The following is a 22,742-nucleotide window of genomic DNA, read 5'->3' as shown; positions in this document are numbered from 1 at the left end:
TTCTATTCTTGTCCTTGATTTATAGTGTTTGCCTTTATTGCAAGGGAAGTCCTTAGGCATGATTTTTGAGAAAAGAAGTACTCGAACAAGATTGTCTACAGAAACAGGTAAGTCCTCTGCCAAATTCACACTTGTGTTGAAGAGGGGGATCGAGGGTGAAGACTTTGGAGGGGTAACCCAGTGCAGGGATTTGTCTGCCTCTAGCAACCATAAAGAGAAAACATTTTTACTGGGAGCAGTAGTGCAAGCCTGTGAATGAGCTTTCCAGTTCTCATAAAAGCTATAAGCAGAAAAATCAGTTTCATCAGTAAGAATTCCATAAGGAACTGAGTAGAAGTCCATGTAACTCTTCATGTTCACAAAAGAAAGGTAGGTGGGCACACATTTTCAGGCCTTGAACTCACGTGGGTAAGAAATGTGTCTATTTTTCTAGCATGTAAAGAGCATTTCCTTGTGTGTCTCAATTCTGCTGGATGGTGGTAATTAAATGTTTGCAATATTAGGCAATCCTCAGTTGTTTCAGGGTTTATTTTGTCCATTTGGGTCTCCTCTCCCTTTCCCCACAGCCATGGTTAAATCAATGGAGAGTATCTGAATGTCAAGACATGTAGGGCTTTGGGGATCTGGTCCTTGGTCATTAGGACATCGTCATCAAATGTCCATGCTGGGGTCTGTTGGGACTTCTATATACCCATTGGATCTTGGCTGTCTCCGATTTACTGCAAGGTTTGCTTCACTCTGATTAAAAGGCTTGATATTGAGACAACCAAGTATAAAGGGGTCACTGGATCACCTCCAACTGGCCTGCACACTGGGAGGAGTGCACACTGGGGTGAAGCCTCGGGAAGTTCACACCATTTGCAGCGGGGAAGAGCCAGCCTCACCTGTCCTGAGGTGGAACCTGGGATTCAATCTGAGAGGCGGGATGACTACTAACAGGACTCTTGCTCTGCTGAGAGTCCCTGTTTCCCTTTTGTTTCTTTTCACCCGATAAACCCTGCTCTTCTCACCCTTCAAGGTGTCTGTGAGACTAGTGTTTCATGGTTGTGTGGCAAGGACCCCATTACAACAATATATCTCTTGGTCTCATTCTCTCAACCTCTTAGCATCTCTCCAAGACACATTAAGCACAGAGGTACTACAAGGCTGCCTCTACTCTATTGTTCCTTCCTTATGCTGAGTGCCAGGGAGCTCTATAACATTTACTGCCTTCTAGAGGTCTGTCTTAAAAGCAAGACAGGATGTCCTCAGTTCTGGGATTCTCCAAACTCATCGGAGATTTCCAGCATGCTTCCTATCCTTCAGAAGTTGGCCTGGGGAACACGCAGCAGGGTACAGCGTCAAAGGTCCATCATTTTTTATTTCTGTTGCTTCTCCTCTCTTTTCTCTTCTTCCCCTTTCAGTTATCAGTACTGGAGACCAGGAAATAAAGCAGGAGGAAAAACTGGCTCTGACTATTCATGGACTCTTCCAAATCTATGTTTTTGTGCCTAGAATTCTAGGCTGTTAAGGATCAATTTTTTTTTCTCAAGCTATTATCTCTGCAATTGCAAAACAGACACTTTGAAACTCATAGGCCACAAATTACTTATTTTCTTTCTCTGCATTTCTGCTCTACCAGACCTCACTTGAATCAATAATATGTCTGCCCAAATGAGCAATCAGACAGGGTCAAGGAGGAAGCACCACAAACAAAAACACATTGGTTGATACTTCAAATATATTATTCTACCTTATAAGTATCAGAGTTTTCTAGGGCTTAGAAGCAAACAACTATTACATGTAATTTTTACCTTGGAATGATCAATAATGAAGCTTACCAAATAGATATCAAAAAGAAAGTTACGGGGGATTAAGCAACTTGCCAAATTCACTCAATTAATTCAAACAGCACCAAGATTCACACCTCTCGTCCACTATTCTTACTAATGCACACTCCTTCTCCCTAGAGAGAAGGAAGGAGGAACAGGGAAAATATATAAAGTGTTAATCTTTAAAGCCCTAGGAAGAAAACAGATAAGAACATCTTGCTCTTTAAAGCTGGCTGCTATAAGAGATCATGTTGATATCTGACAGATGGTAGGGAACAAAATGAATAAACCAATCAGTAATTCTCAAATTCTGCTCCCTTTCAACACTAGTATTCCATGAGTTGGGTAGATATTATTTTATTTTATCTTGTATCTTTTTTGTTTGCTTGTTTTTACTATTAGTACTTAAGAGAAGTGGTCTTTTTTGAACTCACCAAAATAATTGATTAATACATAGAGATTTCTCAATTTTAAGTTTTTTAAAAAGGAGTTTTGCTGAGTTCATAGCATTTTTTTTATTTTTTATTGTACTTTAAGTTCTGGGGTACATGTGCAGATCTTGCAGGATTGTTGCATAGGTACACACAAGCCATGGTGGTTTGCATGGCATTTCTATGACTTTTCCCTGTTCAACTGTTATGTTTGAAACCAGAATATTTCTGAATAAATGGTCGGTTTCACCATTTACAATAATGTGGTAGTTAATCTATTAATAAAAACGAGAGTGACAATTTAATAAGGTTTTGGATGCAGACCCTGTGCCAGGTGTTCTACATTAATTATGTGTGTTATCTCACTTAATCCTCATGACACTTCTGTGAGAGAAGACCGTTGAGGAAAACAGGCTGAAATAGGTCCAGCAAATGGCTCAAAGGTGCATAGCTAATAAATGGCAGACCCATAATTAGAAGCTATTATTATTATTATTATTATCATTGAGATGGATTCTTGCTCTGTTGCTCAGGCTAGAGTGCAGTGGTGTGATCTCAGCTCACTGCAACCTCTGCCTCAGGCTCCTGAGTAGCTGGGATTACAGGCTTGCACCACCATGCCTGGATAATTTTTGTATTTTTAGTAGAGACAGCGTTTCACCATCTTGACCAGGCTGGTCTCAAACTCCTGACCTCCCTTGTGATCCACCCACCTCGACTTCCCAAACTGCTGGGATTACAGGTGTGAGCTACTGTGCCCGCCTGGAAGCTATTATATATGTATATTTGAGACTCCATCTATTATATATATAATAGCTGGAAGCTGTTATACTATCTATGTATATTTGAGATGGAGTCTCACTCTGTCACCCAGGCTGGAGTGCAGTGGCATAATCTCAGCTCACTGCAACTTCTGCTTCCCAGGTTCAAGCAATTCTCCTGCCTTAGCTTCCCAAGCAGCTGGGACTACAGGCGTGCACCACCACACCTGGCTAATTTTTGTAATTTTTAGTAGAAACAGAGTTTCACCATATTGGACAGGCTGATCTCGAACTCTTGGCCTTATGATCCACCCACCTCAGCCTCCTAAAGTGCTGGGATTCCAAGCATGAGCCACCAAGCCTGGCCTTAAATATATATTTTTAAATATCTAATTTAATAAACTAAATCTATTGATTTAATTTAATTATATGGCATGTAATTTCACATTTTATTCTAGTAAAATTGTTTCTACAGGTGGCATTAAGCATTTTGTTAAATGATAGCTTTTCTATAAAGAAGTCCTTACAAACCTGCCCCAAATCAGAAATAATAACAACAAATACATGAAGCAAGGAACGTATGACTGTTAAAACTTATAGTTCATGGAGCATTTGTCATTATACTCAATAATTGCATGTGGCATCCTGTCAATCTCAAAAATAGGAGAATCACTCAGAGTGAGTAGCTGCCTTAATTGTTTACAGAAACAGTAAACCCCAATCAAAATCATGACAAACATTCCTATTGTGTATCTGTGCATCTTAACAATTGTCCTTTGGTACAATTTTTCAACAAGTACCACCTGTTACTTTGGTGCTTAGAATTAAAATAGGTGCAGTTGTAACTGTTACTGCCCCAAATCTATGCCAGCCCCTGAGATGATCCTCATAGGACAGTCCTTGGCCATTCTGTTCCAAGCCTGAGTTTCAGAGCTACATTCCTATTTCTACTTAACTCAGGAGACAGAATCAAATTCTCCATCCTACTCTTACCATAGTAATTGTTTATGTAACATGTTTATTAAAGTGTAACACACAAAGTGCACAAATTATTAAGTGTATGGTTCAATGAACTCTTACAGTGAACAAACCATTGTAACTAACACCCAGACAGAGAAACAGAATGGTAGTAGCACCCAGAAGCTCCCCACTACCTTGTATTTCCTTCCAGTCACTACTCCGTCTCCACCCAAGGGTAACTATTATCTTGGCTTCTAACATCACAGATTCGTTTTGCCGGTTTTTGAACGTTATATAAATGGGATCATTCAGCATATGCTCTTTTGTGTCTGACTTCGTTTGCTCAACATTGTGAGATGTATCAGTGTAGCTGTGTGTAGTTGTAGATCATTCATGCCTCATCCACTCTTTGTGTGTGCCTGCCTGGAAAACCACACAATTCTCCTATGTGCCTAACAATGATTATATTCTTGTATAGAAAATTAATTGAGTCGATAGACAGATACATTTATTAATCTCTGTAAATGCAGCAGCTGATAAAAATGCAAAAGGCATTCTAAGACATGGTTCTTTTCATTATTTAACATTGGTATTTCACTTTCAAGGTGAAGTAGAAGCTGGTCTTTTAACAGCTGTTTCAAAATTGTCATCTGTACAAAGATGCCCATATAAAAATTGTGATACTATTCTGCAGTTATAAAAGCCAAACACAGAGACGTAAATAACTGCCTTAATTCCACCAGTAAGGGTCCTCGGATCCCTCATATTTCCAATGAATGAATTCTATTTACATCCTCTTTTCCAAAGCAGGCAGGAATATATGGGGAAGTAAAAGAGCAAAATAAGATTTACTTTTATTTTCCCAAACAGAAATTAATAAATTAACAGAAGGAACTTTTTGTTCAAAAATAGCTGATATGAAAGCATAAACAAATGAAACAGGTAAAAGCAGGCTTCTCTGGATAAAGAGTGGAAATCCTCTCTCTGTCCTCTTCTTCTTGGCAATGGCAGCTTCTAGTGGCTTCTCTAAACCTCTGATGTCCTTCATAAGTATGTATTGCCATACAGACCTGGTAAACTGGCAAATTCTTGGCTTGTACTTTTGGGCTGAGGTCTGAGGTTTCTTTTTGCTCCGAGACAAAAATTGCAAAGGCAATTTCTTCTCAGAGGCAGTATTTCCTACCCATTTAATCTCTTCCATGAACTGCTGAAGTCTTTGGCTCCTACCTGTACACACTTTCTGTTACACTTCTTCCTACCCCTGTCTCTTAAGTCCAGGCACCATATGCATCTTTTTTTTTTGTTTTTTTGAGACGGAGTTTCGCTCTTGTTACCCAGGCTGGAGTGCAATGGCGCGATCTCGGCTCACCACAACCTCTGCCTCCTGGGTTCAGGCAATTCTCCTGCCTCAGCCTCCTGAGTAGCTGGAATTACAGGCACGTGCTACCAGGCCCAGCTAATTTTTTGTATTTTTTGTAGAGACGGGGTTTCACCATGTTGACCAGGATGGTGTTGATCTCTTGACCTCATGATCCACCCGCCTCGGCCTCCCAAAGTGCTGGGATTACAGGCGTGAGCCACCACGCCCGGAACGTTCTTCTTTTTTTTTTGAGACGGTGTTTTGCTCTTGTCATTCAGGCTGGAGTGCAATGGTGCAATCTTGGCTCACTGCAGCCTCCATCTCCTGGGTTCAAGTGATTCTCCTGCCTCATCCTTCCAAGTAGCTGGGATTAGAGGTGCACACCATCATACCCAGCTAAGTTTTGTATATTTAGTATGGGCAGGGTTTGTCCATGTTGGCCAGACTAGTCTCAAAATTCTGATCTCAAATGATCCCCCCATCTTGGCCTCCCAAAGTACGGGGATTATAGGCGTGAGCCACTACACCAGGCAGGATCTTCTGGATAGCACAAACAGGGAAGTGGAAGGGTAACAGACTAATCTTGAGTTGCTATAGCAAAATGACTTCTCATCAAAGAAAGAGTGTGACTTGGAACAGACGTACCAGGAGGTCTGAAACTTTGTTTGAAATCTTCCTCCATAGTCCTCAACCCTCAATGGTACTCAGACCTGTACTAGGCACTTAGTAGGTGCACAATAAATAATTTTTTATGAATGTGCAGTATTTATATTTGTTTAGGTGATGTTGCCTGTTTATAAAGAAATTAAATACTCAAGAGTGATTAGTGATTATAATCACCATTAAGCTTCATTATGTTGCTTCATAGATAATAGAGATTTCTTTTCTTTCTGTTAACAAAATGAGGGGCTATTCACAAGTGAGAAGAATGGGTCCTTTCTTCAGAGTCAAAATTTCTCCTTTATTCATTCAATGAGTATTCATTAAGCACTTACTATTTACTAGGTTTTATTCTAGATGCTTGGGGGTGATATCTCAGTAGACAAAAGAGAGGAAAATCCATGCCTTCATGGGGCTTACATTCTAGTGGGTACACAGACAATAAACAACAGACATAATAAATAAGTGGATGCTACACTAGTTTTGAAGATGATAAGTACTCTCAGCAAGGAGAAGAATGTGCCTGGAACGGAGGGAAGAACAAGTGCACCATTATTGGGACATTGGCTTTTATTCTGAGTGAAATGGGAAATTGTTGGATGATCTTGAACAAAGGAGGGTTATGAATTGCATTTTAAAGGATCCCTCTGAGCATAGACTGTGGAATAGATTGTGGGGGGCCCAGGGTGAAAACAAGGTAGAAGTAATGAAACCTGTCAATAGATAGCTATTATTTATAGAAGCTGGGGCCATGGTGGCAGCAGTGGAGAGGGTAATAGGAACGGATTCTAGATATGTTTTGAAGGGAGAGACAAGATTACCGATGTATTGGGTAAGAGAGAGATGTCAAGGATGACTTTAAGATTTCTGCCTGAGCAAATGTGAAGGCTGCTGATGGAACAAATGGAAAGGGAAAGGTTGGGAAATCAGTCTTAGATATGTTGAGTTTGAAGTGCCTATTAGACATATAAACAAAGATGTTAAAAAAGCAGTTGGATGTGAGTCTGGAATTTGGGAGTGAAATCTTGACTAGAGACATTTGCGTGTCACCAGCATATAGATGATATTTAAGGCCATCGGACTGGATAAAATTATAAAGAGAGTAAGTGTAGATTGAGGGATGAGAGAAGAGAACCAAGGGCTGGTCCTGGGGCACACAAACATTAAGAAGTGAAGAAAAATAGAAGGAACCAAAAATGGTGACTGAGAAGGAGCAACTACCATGGTAGATGCAAAGGCAAACAGGTGTGATGTCCGGGACACTGTGTGAAGAAAGTTTATCAAGTAGAAAATGAAGATCAACTTGGTTGAATACTGCTAAGTCAAGAAGAAAGAGGACTCAGAAGTGGCCACTGGATGTAGCAACATGAAGGTCACTGATAAGTTTGGTGAGAGGAGTTTTGGTGCAGCAGTGGCAGGGGACAAAGCCTTATAGATTTTTTTTTTTTAAAGATGGGGTTTCACCATGATGGCCAGGCTGGTCTTGAACTCCTGACCTCAGGTGATCCGCCCACCTCGGCCTCCCAAAGTGCTAGGATTACAGGTATGAGCCACTGCGCCCAGCCAGCCTTATAGATTTGATGGAAATGAGAAGAGAGGAACTAGAAAGAGAAAGAAGAACAAGGAGCTTTGCTGCAAAGGAGAGCAAACAATGAAAGGAATACTTGTCAGGACCAAGAGCAAATTAGGACCAAGAGCAAATCTGTATTTGTTTTTTAATAATGAGTGAAAAAACGAGAACAGCGCATTCAAGATGTTGGTGACATAAGGGAGAAAATGAGGAATTGCTAGAGCAATGTCTTTGAGCAGGCAAGGGGAGTGGCTTCTAGTGCGTGAATGAAGGCATTACATGGGGCATGGAAAATTCATCTATGCTTAATAGAAAGGAAAGCAGAGTATATGAGTACAGATGCTGACTAGTGGAGAAATGTAGTGGAGTCTGGAAGTTCTCCTTTTATTGCTGTAATTTTTTTCAGTGAGGTAGGAAGCAAGGTGAAAAGCTGAGAAGCTCACTTCATCTATAAAGACACACATACCCTGATAATGAAGGGTTGGAAAAAGATATTCCATGCAAATGGAAACTACAAAAGAGCAAGAGTAGCTATACTTATATCAGGTAAAATAAATTTCAAGACACAAATTGTAAAAAAAGACAAGGCCGTATGTAATGATAAAGGAGCCAATTCAGCAAGAGGATATAACAACTATAAATATATATGCACCCAATGCTAGGGCACCCAGATATATAAAGCAAGTATTATCAGAGCTAAAAAGAGAGATAGAATCCAATACAATAACAGATGAGGACATCAACACTCCACCTTCAGCATTGGACAGATCATGAAGACTGAAAATCAATAAAGAAACATTAGACTTAATCTGCACTATAGACCAAGTGGACATAATAGATATTTACAGAACATTTCACCCAACAGGTGAAGAGTACACATTCTTTTCCTTAGCACATGGAACATTATCAAGGATAGACCATATGTTAGGCTACAAAACAAGTACCCCAAATTTAAAAATATTGAAATTATATTAAATATATTTTTGACCACAATGGAATAGAACTAGAAATCAATAACAAGAAGAATTTTGAAAAAAATATAAACACATGGAAATTTTAAAATATGCTCCTGAATGACCATTGAGTCAATGACAAAATTAAGAAGAAAATTTAAACATTTATTGAAGCAAATGAAAATGGAAGCCCAGCATATTAAAACTTGTGAGATACAGGAAAAGCAGTACTAAGAGGGATGTGTACAACAATAAATGCCTACATCAAAAAAATAGAAAAACTTCAAATAACCTAATAATGCCTTCTAAGGAACTGGAAAAGCAAGGGCAAACCAAATCCAAAATTTGTAGAAGAAAAGAAATAATAAAGGTCAGAGCAGAAATATATGAAACAGAGACTAAAAAAAATACAAAAGATCAATGAAATGAAAAGTTGTTTTTTTGAAAAGAAACACTTTCAAAATATATGAAGAGGCCAACCACTTCCTCACCATGTTAGTTGTTACCACCCTGTTTCAGCCTACCAACTCTCACCCAGATTTTTGCAACAGTCTCCTGACTTGTCTCCCTGCTTTTGCCCTGCTATGGATGTCCAATTGAAATCTAAGTAAAATCATTTCCGTCCTCTGCTCCAAGCCTTCAAAGGCTCCACATTTTATCCAGACAAAAGTCAATGTTGTTGCCTTCTCCCCACCTTCCTTCTGCAGCCTCACTTCCCCACTGTCCACGCTACCTTCTTTATCTTCTTGTTGTCTCTCTCTCTCTCTTTTTTTTTTTTTTTTTGACACCCAGACTGGAGTGCAGTGGCACAATCTCGGCTCACTGCAACTTCTGCCTCCCGGGTTCAAAGTGATCCTCATACCTCATCCTCCTGAGTAGCTGGGATTACAGGCGTGAGCCACCACACCTGGCTAATTTTTGTATTTTTAGTAGAGATGGGGTTTCTCCATGTTGGCCAGACTGGTCATGAACTCCTGACCTCAGGTGATCCACCCACCTCGGCCTCCCAAAGTGCTGGGATTACAGGCATGAACCATTGAGCCTGGCCTCTGGTTGTCTCTTGAACCTACCAATCATGACCTTTACACAGGAACTTTACACATGCTCTTCCCACTGTCTCATATGTTTTCTATGGCTCACCCATCCATTTTCCTCAGATCTTTACTCAGATGTCCCATAATCAGTGTGGCTTCCTTGACCATACCACTTAAAATTGCAACTCCTGTCCTGTAAATTTCCTATTCTCCTTCCCTGTTCTGTATTTCTTATAGCACTTATCAGTATCTTAACATACAATATATTTAATTTACTCATTCAGTTTATACTCTGTCTCTCCCCATTTGAAAGTAAGTTCCATGTAATCAAAGACTTGCATCTTGTTTACAATGCTTTCTTCAGTGCCTAGAACAGCACCAGGCACATATTTTCAGAATGAATGAATCAATTTCAGAATCATACAGTGAAGGCCAGGACTTGTGGTGTGTAGTCACTCCACAGACATGAGATGTGCCATCCACCGAAAATTTGATTTGTTTACTGACAGTGAGAATACCTCACATGCTCCAAGAAGATATGAAAAAGCTTATTACTCACATCATGTGGCTTTCTGGGGATAGTAGGTCTGGCTCCCAGGAAGGTCCAAAAGTAGCCTCAGAGAGCAGAGGAATGATAAGGAGTTCTAGTGTGGTTTGGGGATGGGGCTGGGATGAAGATTCCCATGCACCAGGTAGGGTTTGTGCAGTTTGAAACTCCTGCTAGGGCCAAAGGAGGGAGCATCTGAACTTTCTTATCAGATTGCCCAGATGTAGGGCAGAAGGGGCAGGCAGGGAGAGGTGACAGTCAGACATCAGAAATGGGGTCAGAATGTTCATTACAGGTCCCATATCAAGTAGGACTGTTTGGGCATTTCATATTCTTTGATCCTATCTAGCACCTAGCACGTAAGATCTACAAGGGATCTTATAACTCTAGGCAAACTGTCTTATTTTCCAGAAGAAGACAGTTCAGTTTGCCTAGAGTTGTAAGATCCCTACAACTTAGGAAGAAGAAGAAGACTGAGCCCAGTCCCACTATGTCATTCTGTCTCTGTAGATCACAATTTGAGCTGACTCGATAGCTGGTTTCCCTATGGCAAGACATAGGGCTGTGGGGACTTAAAAACAATCTTGTACAATTTTTTAGACTCTGACTTTCAGAACCCTTTTCTATAAAATTCTTATAATATCTACTATGTACTTTGTCAGAGTAAGGGATTCAATGGAAGAATGTTAATAATGTGCTATCACATGATCATACTCTGTGAAGTCATTGCTAGGGTCAGAACATAGTGGTCTGTAGTTAAAGATCACTTGTTCTGGGCACTTTTTTTTTTTCCTTTTTGTGATGGAGTTTCAAATAAACAGAAAAGTAGAAAGACTAGCATAATGAGCATAGCAACACCCCTTACCTCAGTTTAACAACTGTTAATATGTTGCCTTCTTTAATTATTCTAGTTTTTTTTGTTTTTGAATTATTTTAAAGTAAATTAAAGCTACAATGATATTTTATCCCCAAATACATCAGTTTGTATCTCAAAAAAAATAAGAATATTGTCCTATATGGTCATGTTGTCATGATCACACTGAACAAAAATAATGATTCCTTAATATCATTTAATATCAGTCCATATTCAAACTTGGTCAAGGCTTCAGTGGGATGTTTCATGAGATGTTGAGTAAAATTCTCCTTGTGGATCTGAAACTCCTCATTCCCCAATTCACCGTGCAATTAATGATTTCTTCCCTCTTTGTGGGAAACAGATGGGATTTAGCAAATTGTGACTGTTGCTTATTTCCCAAAAGATAAATCAGGCACATCGCAATAAGGAGGAGAAAAGTAATGTTTGCAAAATTCCTTGGACAAATCTCTATCTTGCAATTATGTGTATTTGCCTTTGATTATGTATTGGAGAAATTCTGAGCATTAAATCCGTCTCAAATGAGATAGTAAAGTTCTGATTGGATGTCACTATCTCCCATAATTTTCCTCAGAATGTGTGATGAAGCGGCCCCAGCCTGGGCTACAGAGGAAGACTTGGTCTCAATAAATAAATAAATAAAAACAAAAGGCTTGAAAATAAAAGAAAGTAAGCCTTGAGATAGTGGTTTCAAGTCACTGAGTCAACAAAGTCAAAGGATCACTCTAGTTTTTTCTTTATCTTCCAACCAGACAGCTTTATATATTTCATTTTTTTATTTTAATTTTTTTGAGACAGAGTCTTGCTCTGTCTCTCAGGCTGGAGTGCAGTGGTTCACTGCAACCTCTGCCTCCCAGGTTCAAGCAATTCTTGTGCCTCAGCCTCCAGAGTAGCTGGGATTACAGGCGCACGCCACCACACCTAGCTAATTTTTGTATTTTTAGTAGAGACAGGATTTCACCATGTTGGCCAGGCTGGTTTCGAACTTCTGACCTCAGGTGATCCACCGGCCTCAGCCTCCCAAAATTCTAAGATTATAGGTATGAGCCACTGCACACTGCCAGCTTTATATATTTTAGAGAATCAAAATCATGCATAACCCCAAAGAGGGAATGATGCCTCGTTATTGAGGGGTCTTGAATAAGAGGGTGGAGAAATGGGTACACATGTGAAGGAGAGTTACGCACTTGTGCACAAATTTTATCTACTTCTCTAAATTCCTCATTTTGCTTTACATGGGAATTCTCTATCAGAGAAGTTGGAGAGGTTTAAAGATTTTGACTTTTCAGTTGAGATGATGCCAATTCTTTGTAATTTTGTTTTCCACTTTAGTTCTTTTTTCAAAATGATTTTTTCCTTTTTTTTTTTTTTATTGTAGGCTTTGCACTTCTGGGAGGACACCCTTGTTTTCTTACCACACAAGATATTCATTTGGGTGTGAATGAAAGTCTCACGGACACGGCTCGGTTTGTAAATATTTTCTTCTCTCCAAAGCTGATTTCAGAATCTGATGGATAAATTTCAGAAAGAAAACTTGCTTCTCTTTAAATAACGGTTTTCCCTCTAATTGTTCTGTTCTCCATTTTCCCTCTTTCCCTGATATTCTAAATGCCTCTCCCTCATCTTATGGCCACTTACCATGGGTTGAAATAATTTTTCTTGGCAATTTTTTGAAGAAGCTTCTGATTATAAAATTTTTAACTTATGGAAATTTTGAGATCGTCAAGTATGACTTTTAGATTTAACAGTTGAGGAGGAAATGAAGGTCCAGGGAAACTGACATTCAGTGACTCATAACTAGTTACTATCAGATTAGGTAATTATCTTAATAACTATTGATAACATTTATTGAACATTTATTATGTGCCAGGCATTTTTCTAACTTGTTTAATCCTTATAACAACCCAAACAGATTGTCATAAAGAAGTGAAACAATTAGGTACAGACTAGCTGCTATAACGCAAAATCTCAAATGTCAATATGTAACATAGGGCAGATGTTCCTGATTGGTAAGAGGGAAGAACAGGTTATTAATTTATATGGGTTATTCTGGGACACTGGCTGAGAATGAGTCTGTCATCTTCAACATGTGAAGTTTGGGTGTTAACATCCAGCCGGGACCTAGGAGAACAGAGCATGGAGAAGCTGTGCTTGTTTCAAAGCCACCTTAGCAGGGATGCAATGCAAACACTTCCACTTATATTCCATTAGGAAGTATTGTAGCTTACTCAAATCTAGATGAAGGGAGAGATGGGGAAAGGCTCTTGCCCACTATATTATAATGAAAGACTGAAGCATAGGCCTCCTGACTCCTCATGCAATGCTCTTACCACTACATCATGTCTGGCTAAAAAATCCAGAGCAAATATCTTTGTTAAAAGTTTTGCCCTCAAAAGAGAAGACTAATGATTCTTTTCCTACAAATGATATGCCATAAAGTTATTTCTTGCAGATACCATCTGCTTTTTATGGCAACCACCCTAGTATATCCTAAAGAATTTACCTCATTTGACTTGCTGAAAAGATTTCAAATAACTCATCTTTAAACCTTTTAGTTATGTTATTTCAGATGGGACCATGAAAGTATTAAAGAAGTGTGACTAGCCTTTGGATTCTAGGAACAAAAGGAAAAATGAACATAATTTTTTTCTTCCAAATAATCTGCCACTGACTCGGATTATATTTGTCTAATAATTCTGCTTCCACGAAAGTGAAATATATTTTATTCGAAAGCAAATATTACAAGCTGATCAAGGAATGAAGCCAGAGACATATCCAAGCAAAAATTCAGTGGGAAGCCTCCATATAGGACCAGGTGAAAGACGGTGAATGGGTCATATGTAAATTACTGTTTGGAAGAGGGTTCAGTGGGAGGAACAGCTGAGCATCCAAAAAAGTTGACCAGTGCAGGTTGGCACTCAGAAAGAGGTCAGGGTCCAGAAGTCAGTGCAGTGGGAAGGATCCCAAGAGCAAGAGACAAATAGCCAAGCATGGGCTGAAAATTGAGGATGGTTATAAACGTGCTCTTTTCTGTGCTTGCTGTCCACACAATTCTCACTGCAAGTCCTTAGAGGAGCTCTACACAGATCCTGAGCAAAACAGTCTGCTTACAGTTTGTTTTGTTGTTGTTACGAGTTCCAAAATGATTGGGATATTTTGGGTCCATATAATTATTATAGTTCCATTGCTACATGAATACGTGGATCCATAAAATGGAGTCCATATAATTTATTTTTACCATTTTATCTTATCCAAAACACTGAAAATAATAGCTACTCCTTAAAGAGTGTCTGCTATGGACATCTTGTGGTATTATCTTTAAATCTTTTTAAAAATCTTGCAAAGTAAGTATTATTGGCCTGGTTTTATAGATGAGGAAAGCATGGCTCAGAGAAGTTAATGGAGCTTAGAAGCTGACTAAGTCAGGATTTAAATCAAGCTGTCTTCATTTTTTAAGGCCATGTTGTTTTGACTACCCCATAATGCTGCTTCTATTCAGCCCAGGAGAGGGGCAGTGAAACAAGTTATAGAAAACATTGACCTGCATATCAAGAGGTCCTCATGACAACCCAGAGGTTTGATGATTCACTAGGACTCACAGGACTCAGCATATAGTCATACTCATAGTTATGATTTATTACATTGAAAAGTATACCAAGCATGATCAACAAAAAGAAAAGTCAGAAGCAGGAAAATGAAAGGAGTTTCTGCTTTGCGGAAAAGGTGACAGATTAGGTACTGAACATATTGCATTAAAGGTTGAACCTCTAAGTGCAAATGTTCACAAGCCATTGGAGATAAAGACCTTAAGTGAAGTTGAGAGCTGGAGAAATATAAGCTCAGTGGTAAAAATTAGCTCCACGGTCTCAATGTGGGAGAATTGCAGAAGGCTGTGCCATGAGAACAGGTGCAATTAGGGTGGGGGAGGAGGAGATCCTCAGGGTACAAAGTGAACAAGGATAGTACAGTATCAGAAGAGGCTGGCTGGGATGGGAGATGGGGGATGTCAGAAAAAGGAGTAGAGTAGCTGCTGTAGAAATCTGACCTTCTTCTGTGTACCTCATTACTGCTTAATCTGCCAAAGTATCTGACAAACAAGATATGCTGGGAGTCAGATATTCAATAAAGCTAAATTGAAGAAGACAAGAGAAATCCACTGCCTTCCACAAAAGCAATTGAATAGGAGACGCAAGGAAACGAATCTTAATGACATCTACCTTGCTGATATGCACCTTATAACCCTTAACAATCGCCTCCTTTGCTTTTTGTAGAAGTTTAACATTTTAAGGTGCAAAGGGATTGGAGGATGTTTAAATGATATTGCTGGCCCTTTCAAATCAAAAGAGTAGTGCATACCTGACACTGATTGACGGTTGCTTCTCCATCTGCCCGTCCAGCTGCTTTGGGGGGTCTGGTCAAATAAAAAGTGCCTGCACATTGGTGAAAGAAGAGCCTGAGGGATAATATAGTGAATGCAGCAACAGAAAGAAAAAAAAAGAAAATCAGGCCAGTCTCTTGAAAGCTGTTAAATGCAATTTCCAAAGTGTCACTTATTTGTTCAAATGATTTAATTATTAATTTATTCAGAAATAGTTATTGAATGCCTCGTTTTTCTTCCAGACATTGTTTTAGCACTGAGAATAAAATGCTGATCAAGGCTGGGTGTGGTAGCTCACGCCTGTAATCCCAGCACTTTGGGAGGCCGATGGGGGTGGATCACCTGAGGTCAGGAGTTTGAGACCAGCCTGACCAACATGACGAAACCCTGTCTCTATTAAAAATACAAAAATTATCCGGGCATGGTGGCAGATGCCTGTAATCTTAGCTATTTGCAAGGTTGAGGCAGGAGAATCACTTGAACCCGGGAAGCAGAAGTTGCAGTGAGCACCACTGCACTCCAGCCTGGGCGACAGAGCAGGACTCTGTCTTAAATAAATAAGTAAACAAATAAATAAATAAAATAAAATGCTGATCAAGTCAAACAAGATTCTTGTTGGAGTGGAAATTACATTCTGGAGCGAGAAGGCTTTTGCTAAACAAATAAATAAAGCATGAATAGAAGAGCAGGTTGAAATAAGTGCTATGCTGAAGCTAAAGCAGGTTTATTTGTCGGTGGGGTGGGGACTGCCTTACACTGGGTAGTCAGGGAAGGCCTCCCTGAGGAGGTGACAGTTAAAAGCTCAATAAAATGACAGAGCCAGGTATGCAGTGCTGTGGGGAGCGTCACAGAAAGAACTGCAGAAGCCTAGGGCAGCAACAAGCTGATGTGTTCCAGAACAGAAGGAAAGCCAGTAATGTTGTAAAATCTTCAAAGAAACATATTTTAAACCTGATATATTTTTTAATAAGCACCTTACAGATTGGTCCTCAGTTTCATCCACCAAAGAAAGGAAAGATAAAATCAGAACAAGGAATAAAAATCCTAAATACATATTCAAAATAAAATGTATTGTACAGCAGATCTTTAGAACTTATTCATGGCCGGGTATGGTGGCTCATGCCTGTAATCCCATCACTTTGAGAGACCAAGGCAGACAGATCACCTGAGGTCAGCAGTTTGAGACCAGCCTAGCCAACATGATAAAAACCCATTTCTACTAAAAATACAAAAAACCAAAATTCTGCAGGCCTGTAATTTCCAGCTACTCACGAGGCTGAGGCAGGAGAGTTGCTTGAGCCCAGGAGGCAGAGGCTGCAGTGAGCCGAGATTGTGCCACTGTACTCCAGCCTGGGCAACAGAGCAAGGCTCTGTAAAAAAAAAAAAAAAACTTATTAATTCATCTTCTATAACTGAAATACCTGTTGAACAGCTATGCTCATTGCCCCCCACCCCCAACCCCTGGCAACCACCATTCTACTCTCTCCTTTTATGTATTTGACTATTTTAATGCCTTACATAGGTAGAATCAAGCAATATTTGTCCTTCTGTGACTGGCTTATCTCACTTAGCATAATGCTCTCCGCGTTCACTTATGATATTGCATATGCCGGGATTTCCTTCTTTGTATGGCTGAATGATATTTCATTGTAAATATATACCACATTTTCTTTATCCATTCATCTGTTGATGAATATTTAGGTTGTTTCTACCTATTGGCTATTGTGAATAGTGCTGTAAGGAACACAATAATACAAATATCTCTTGCAGTTTCTGATTTCAGTTACTTTGGCTAAATACCCAGAAGTGGGCTGAATCATATGATAATTCGATGTTTAATTTTTAAATTCTATGTTTATTTTTTCATAGTGGCGGCACCATTTTACATCACCACCAATGGCGCACAAGGGTTCCAATTTTCCACATCCTTGTCAACACTTGTTATCTTTTGTCATTTTGATGATAGTCATCTTAACAGGTGTGAAGTGATATTGTACTGTGGTTTTAATTTGCATTTCCCTAATTATTAGTAATATTGAGCACATTTTCATATACCTCTTAGCCACTTGTACGTCTTTTTTGCAGAAATATCTATTCAAGTCCTTTGCCCATTTTTAAAATTTTGACTTTTTTTGCTGTTAAATTGTAGGAGTTCCTTATATTTTGGACATTAACCCCTTATGAGATACAAGTTTGCAAATATTTTCTCCAATTCCATAGGTTGCCTTTTCACTCTGTTGATTGATTGTTTCTTTTGCAGTGAGGAAGCTTTTTAGATCTTATTTGAAGTATTCTTACCACAATTCAAAAGTCTTACATTTAGAGTTAAGATTTTAAAAATAAGATCATAATAAACAAGTATCCCAAAGAAGATTTGACAATTAAGGAGAGAAAAAAATGTATTGTTCTTTTCTTCCTTGTTATGATTATAAAACCTATTCACTATACAGAATATTGTGGCTGAAATCTCCTTAGCTCAGTCTCAGTTGCAGTTTGTATCATCTGAAGGTGAGTGAAGGGTAGCACTGAGGAAGAGCTGTCCACTGATATTTTGGAGGAGCTGATGTGCTGGAGTCTCTAACACCACACCCAGGTTTGATGATTGATTAGACGGACTCACAGGGATCAGCATACAGTGACACTCATGGCTAAGATTTATCACAACAAAAGGAAACAAAGCAAAATCAGCCAAGAAAAAAGGTGCATGAAGTAAAGTCTAGGGGAGACTAGGCACAAGCTTCCAAAAGTCCCCTTCCAGTCGTGTCACACAGAATGTGCTTAATTTCCCCAGCAAGCCAGTTCCCAAGGCTTTTATTGGGGACTAGCTACAAAAACGCCCTCTGCCTAACGTGATCCCAGATTTCAGACTCTGAGAAGGAAAGCAGGTTTGGGCACAGTGACCCACACTTATTAGTTCTGGGAATGGTGGGAACACTCCTAAAGTCCAAGTTCCCAGATGCTAGCCACGGGTCAGCCTTGTAAACAGCCCTTCGAAGGATAGCCACCTCAAGGCTGCTATGTTAGCTCTTTTCTACACAACCGGGCTCTCATCTCTTTTCTGAGTTTTGCTCAATTTCTTTCACCCAGATGTACTGTAACTGTTAAGGGAGTGTATCTTATATCCTTGGGAAGACAGCCTTAAGATTTGAGTTGATTTCTTGCTTCAGTGTGGAGCCCTGGAGGCCTAGGTTTCCCCTGGATAGAATCAGTCCTATTGCTCACTTCCCTTTATTCAAGAGTCTCTCTTAGGAACTCCTTCTCACCCCCTAACACATATCAGAAAACACAAAACATACACGTAGATATTCGTTAAGTTTACTTCAGATGTGAGGGTATTTTCAGATTTTTGTCAGTTACCTGGTGCTCTACTGGGGTTATGAACTGGATGTTCTTTTTTTTTTTTTTCTTGCTCTGGGCTTCTCCCTTTAGATGTGACACCAGAAGTGACACCTTGGCATGACTCAGATCACTGATTCTTTAGAAGTTTAAAATCATGTAGAATTTAGCAACAGCAAGTGGAGCATTATCACTTTAGTTTCAAGGCTTTCTATCTCTTCCATAATGACAGCTTTTCATGCCTCATGCTCTGAGTGTGCTACTGAAAAGTGCACAATAGCTTCACAGTCATTTTCCTTCTAGTATAGTACTTAGTAATACAGCTTCAGGAATCACGTGTATGAAAGGCTCCATATAAAACCAAATAATGTAACATTGCTCTACTCTAATTTCTTTCCCTATTGATGTAGTTTACTTATGGTAGTGATTGCTAAAGTGTGTTCAGCTAATGTAAAACCAGAAGAAAAGAAAATGAGTGTAGACCACTGTATTAGTTTCCTAGGGCTGCCACAACAAATTACTACAAGCTTGGTGGCTTAGAACAATAGAAATTTATTTTTCCCACAGTTCTGGAGGCTGGAAGTCCAAAATCAATGTTTCAACAGGACCACAACACCCTTTCTGGTGGCTCTCAGTAATCCTTGACATTCCTTGGCATCACCCCAAGCTCTGCCTCCATCATCCTCTGGGCTTCTCTGTGTATCTCTGTGTATCCTCTCCTTTTCTTGTAAGAATATCTGTCATTGAATTTAGGACCTGCCCTACTCCAGTATGACTTCATCCTAACTAATAATTTCTGCAAATATCCTACTTCCGAACAAGGTCACATTCTGAGTTTCTATGTAGACATGAATTTTGGGGAAACATCATTCAACCCACTACAACCACATGTCCACATGACCCTATGGCAACATTCCAATCATTGCTATTTTCAAATAATGAAAGTTATAAAGGGCTTTGTGGATGAGGCCCAATCCTCAAGATGAGTGCACCATTGTCATATTAAAAGGAATGTTTTAAAAAAAAAAGCTGGAATACTGTTATTTAGGTATTTATACTACTTATGTCCAGACCAAAGAATGTTTTTTGTTTTTTTGGTAAAATATTTTAAAATATTGGTACCTAATGGGAAATATATACCTCATGAGGTAGTAGTAAATTGGTACCTGATGGGAAATATGATACTTCCATGAATCTTTACAGAGAACACCAAGAACCCAGCAGGTATGAAAATTCTATATTCTTGGGAAAATGGTGACAAAAGCCAGTCTCTCAAGCATGAACAATGATATATTCTCTTAGAGGCAGTGTGCCATAGCCTCAAAGACAGGGGCTTCAAAGCAGAGTCAGCTTCGGTTAAATTCACAGCTCTACCACACACTAACCCTTATGGTTTGGGCCAGATGCTTCTGAGTCTCAGGTTCTTCAGTTGCAAAATGGAGATACTAATACTTTTCTTAATGCATTATACGAGGGTAAATGAGATGATGCTCGTAAAGGACAGGCACACAGAAGAAATCCACGTAATGTAGGTTGAATCAAGTTACGATCTAATCCAATCTCGGGACAAGCACTGACTCAATTTTGGCTCTCTGTGGTTTTCCTAAACAGCTTACACTGACCCCCTGAACTTACACTAGCACATTTTGAAGAAGTTATTCTAAATGCCATTATATCCCATTCATTTTTCTCTAAGGTCTCCAAACTTGCCATCTAGCATTTAAATCAGAACAACCTGGCCATTGTAGATCCTTCATTAATAAATTGAATATGGCGTTTTTATTCAACATCTCTGGCTTCTACCAACACCAGCCCATTTGACAAGACCCCATCTAGGTTTGCTGAGGGTGTTATCTATCTTATTTCCTCATCATTCTTATGCTGATATTAGTAAAATCATTATCTGGGTAGAGATGCCAGAGGGCTAGAATATTCTGTTCCCTAGAGGGAGATTCAGAGAGTTTCGCTCATAACCAACTTACATTGGGGGCTAGAGATTAAGTCTGCTTATGTCTCCGCTTGGGCCTTGGCCTAATTTGGCAAAAAATAAAATCGGAAACATCGATTTTTAAGTGATTACAGGGTTCTCAAAGTTGTAATTATGCAAAACCAAAACGTTCTTCCTCTATCTCTCAGTCAGCTGTTCAACGGATAATAGTTGTCAGTGAGACAAACTGGAGTTTAGAGGGCATGCACTCTGATTCGCACAAAGCAGGATGGAGACAAAGGGAAAATGAATGGCAGGACCCTGTGAGAATACAACCTCTGTTTGCCTTTGGCTTTTGCGACAATTTCACCATGTTCCAAAACTTTAGAAACAACTCAACTCCATCTAAGAGCACCAGGATTGCTGTATGATTGTCCATCTCATCAATATTCACATTTGCTCATCAACAACCATGTTTGATCTGGCCCAGCACACTGCTTGTTTTTTGTTGTCGCTGTTGTTGTTTTAATATTTGTTCACCCAACCACATTAACGCTGCACCAGCTTTTCCTGGGGTCAGGAGGGGCTTTGTTTATTGTCTTTCTTGTTTCATTTTGCTTTGCTTTGTTTCAGCCTTCAGGGTGTTTTAGTTAATTCCTAAATAAGTTTCAATCTTATACCAAAAGAAAAAATGCTAAAGAACAATAGAAACTAAGGGTTGGAAAGAATTTATGTATAGTGGCCATCCTTTTCATGCCTACCCCATCACCATCGCTCTCCCAAAATGGTCATTGAGCCCTGCATAAAAGTACCCAGAATTAAGGCACTCTTTACACACTCAGCTAGTTCATCTGATATTTATGTAGTCTAACTGTTCTCACCAAAAGTTTATACAATCTGACTGAGAATTCTCTTTGAAATTGAATTAGAATTGGTCTTACTCTAATTCTTCTCATTGTTTTTTTTTTTATTAGTATCTTTATAAACTCATTGGATGTTAATACATTTGAAGGTTTCAATTTTTTATAATTGTGATTTTATTAATTCTCAAATTGTCCCATATTTGATCAATGTCATCTTTGTTTAAGTTGGGTCATTTTGACCTAACTCCATTAGTTTTCGCTAACTCTCTTTGTGGTATGACAAGATGTTCCAGGCTCATCTTGTAAATTTCTTTATTAAGCCCAAGAATTAGCCATTGCTCTAAGACTTGGAGCATTTTCAATTACTTTCAAAATCACCTTTGGGAGAAATTTCCTTTCTTGAGTGATATTTTGTCTGATTATTAAAATAATATTCCTTTTGATAGAAAATATTAAAGAAGATGAAAACTGTAGAGCCACAGATACCACCATCATCCAGAAAAAATTGATGTTAATATCATAGCTCTCTTTTTTATTTCTTTTTTTATTTCTATTTTTTCTTTTTTTCTTTCTCTTTTCGGTTCTTTTATTTTATTGACATTATATCTCTGAAACCATCTTTCCATTTAAAGTTTCATGCCATGCCTTTCCTTTTTCTTAATAGCAGGAAAAGAGATGATGAAGGAAATTAGACATTTAAAATATTTAGACAAAATAATATATTTTAACTTAGTAATCATTTTTGAAAAATCCTAATAGTGGCCATTAAACTTCCAGGGCAAACTGGTCTATGTGTGAAACTTTAAATTTGAGTAATTTGGATTTTGCAAAAGCTCTTTTGCTACCATTGTTGGCTAATATCAAAGGTTGCAGAGTTGTAAGAATGCACTGGAAGGCAAGCAGAACTGTATATATTAGTAGAAAGGGAAAGAGGCCAAAATGAAAAGTCATTACAGAGCCAGAGAATATTTTTTAACTTATCAACTTTTCATTTGTAGCAAGTATTATAAAGCTCTTACAATGTTTAAAGCTGGGGTTTTAGATTGATGGAGAGCTCTATAAATCCCAGATTACTGTTAATGTGCTTGTAGTCCAGCTCTAGTTACAGGGTTGCCATTGTTTCTAGTGAAAAGGTTTGTTTTTATTTTTTAAAGATCTTTAGTAGCCTGGAAGAATAAAAATGGTGATTTCTCCATGATTTATAACAATTTTAAGCATGAAGTAGATACCAATGTCATTGACAAAATAATACCAACTTTCTTTTTTTTTTTTTTTTT

At 38.8% G+C, this 22,742-nt stretch overlaps 1 protein-coding gene across 1 annotated transcript in view; it reads left to right on the top strand.

The window, feature by feature from the left end:
- OTC (ornithine transcarbamylase) overlaps positions 1-22,742 on the top strand; it is a 63,671-nt gene that overhangs the window by 14,746 nt on the left and 26,183 nt on the right. The window contains exons 3-4 of the mRNA XM_017507009.2: positions 26-107; positions 12,340-12,427. Coding sequence (XP_017362498.1) covers positions 26-107; positions 12,340-12,427 — 170 coding nt within the window. The remainder of the gene's footprint in view (positions 1-25; positions 108-12,339; positions 12,428-22,742) is intronic.

The sequence above is a fragment of the Cebus imitator genome, unplaced genomic scaffold (genome assembly GCF_001604975.1).
Source record: "Cebus imitator isolate Cc_AM_T3 unplaced genomic scaffold, Cebus_imitator-1.0 Scaffold366, whole genome shotgun sequence".
NCBI lineage: Eukaryota > Metazoa > Chordata > Mammalia > Primates > Cebidae > Cebus > Cebus imitator.
Note: the sequence above shows the minus strand (reverse complement) of the source record. Positions and strands in the feature narration are given on the sequence as shown.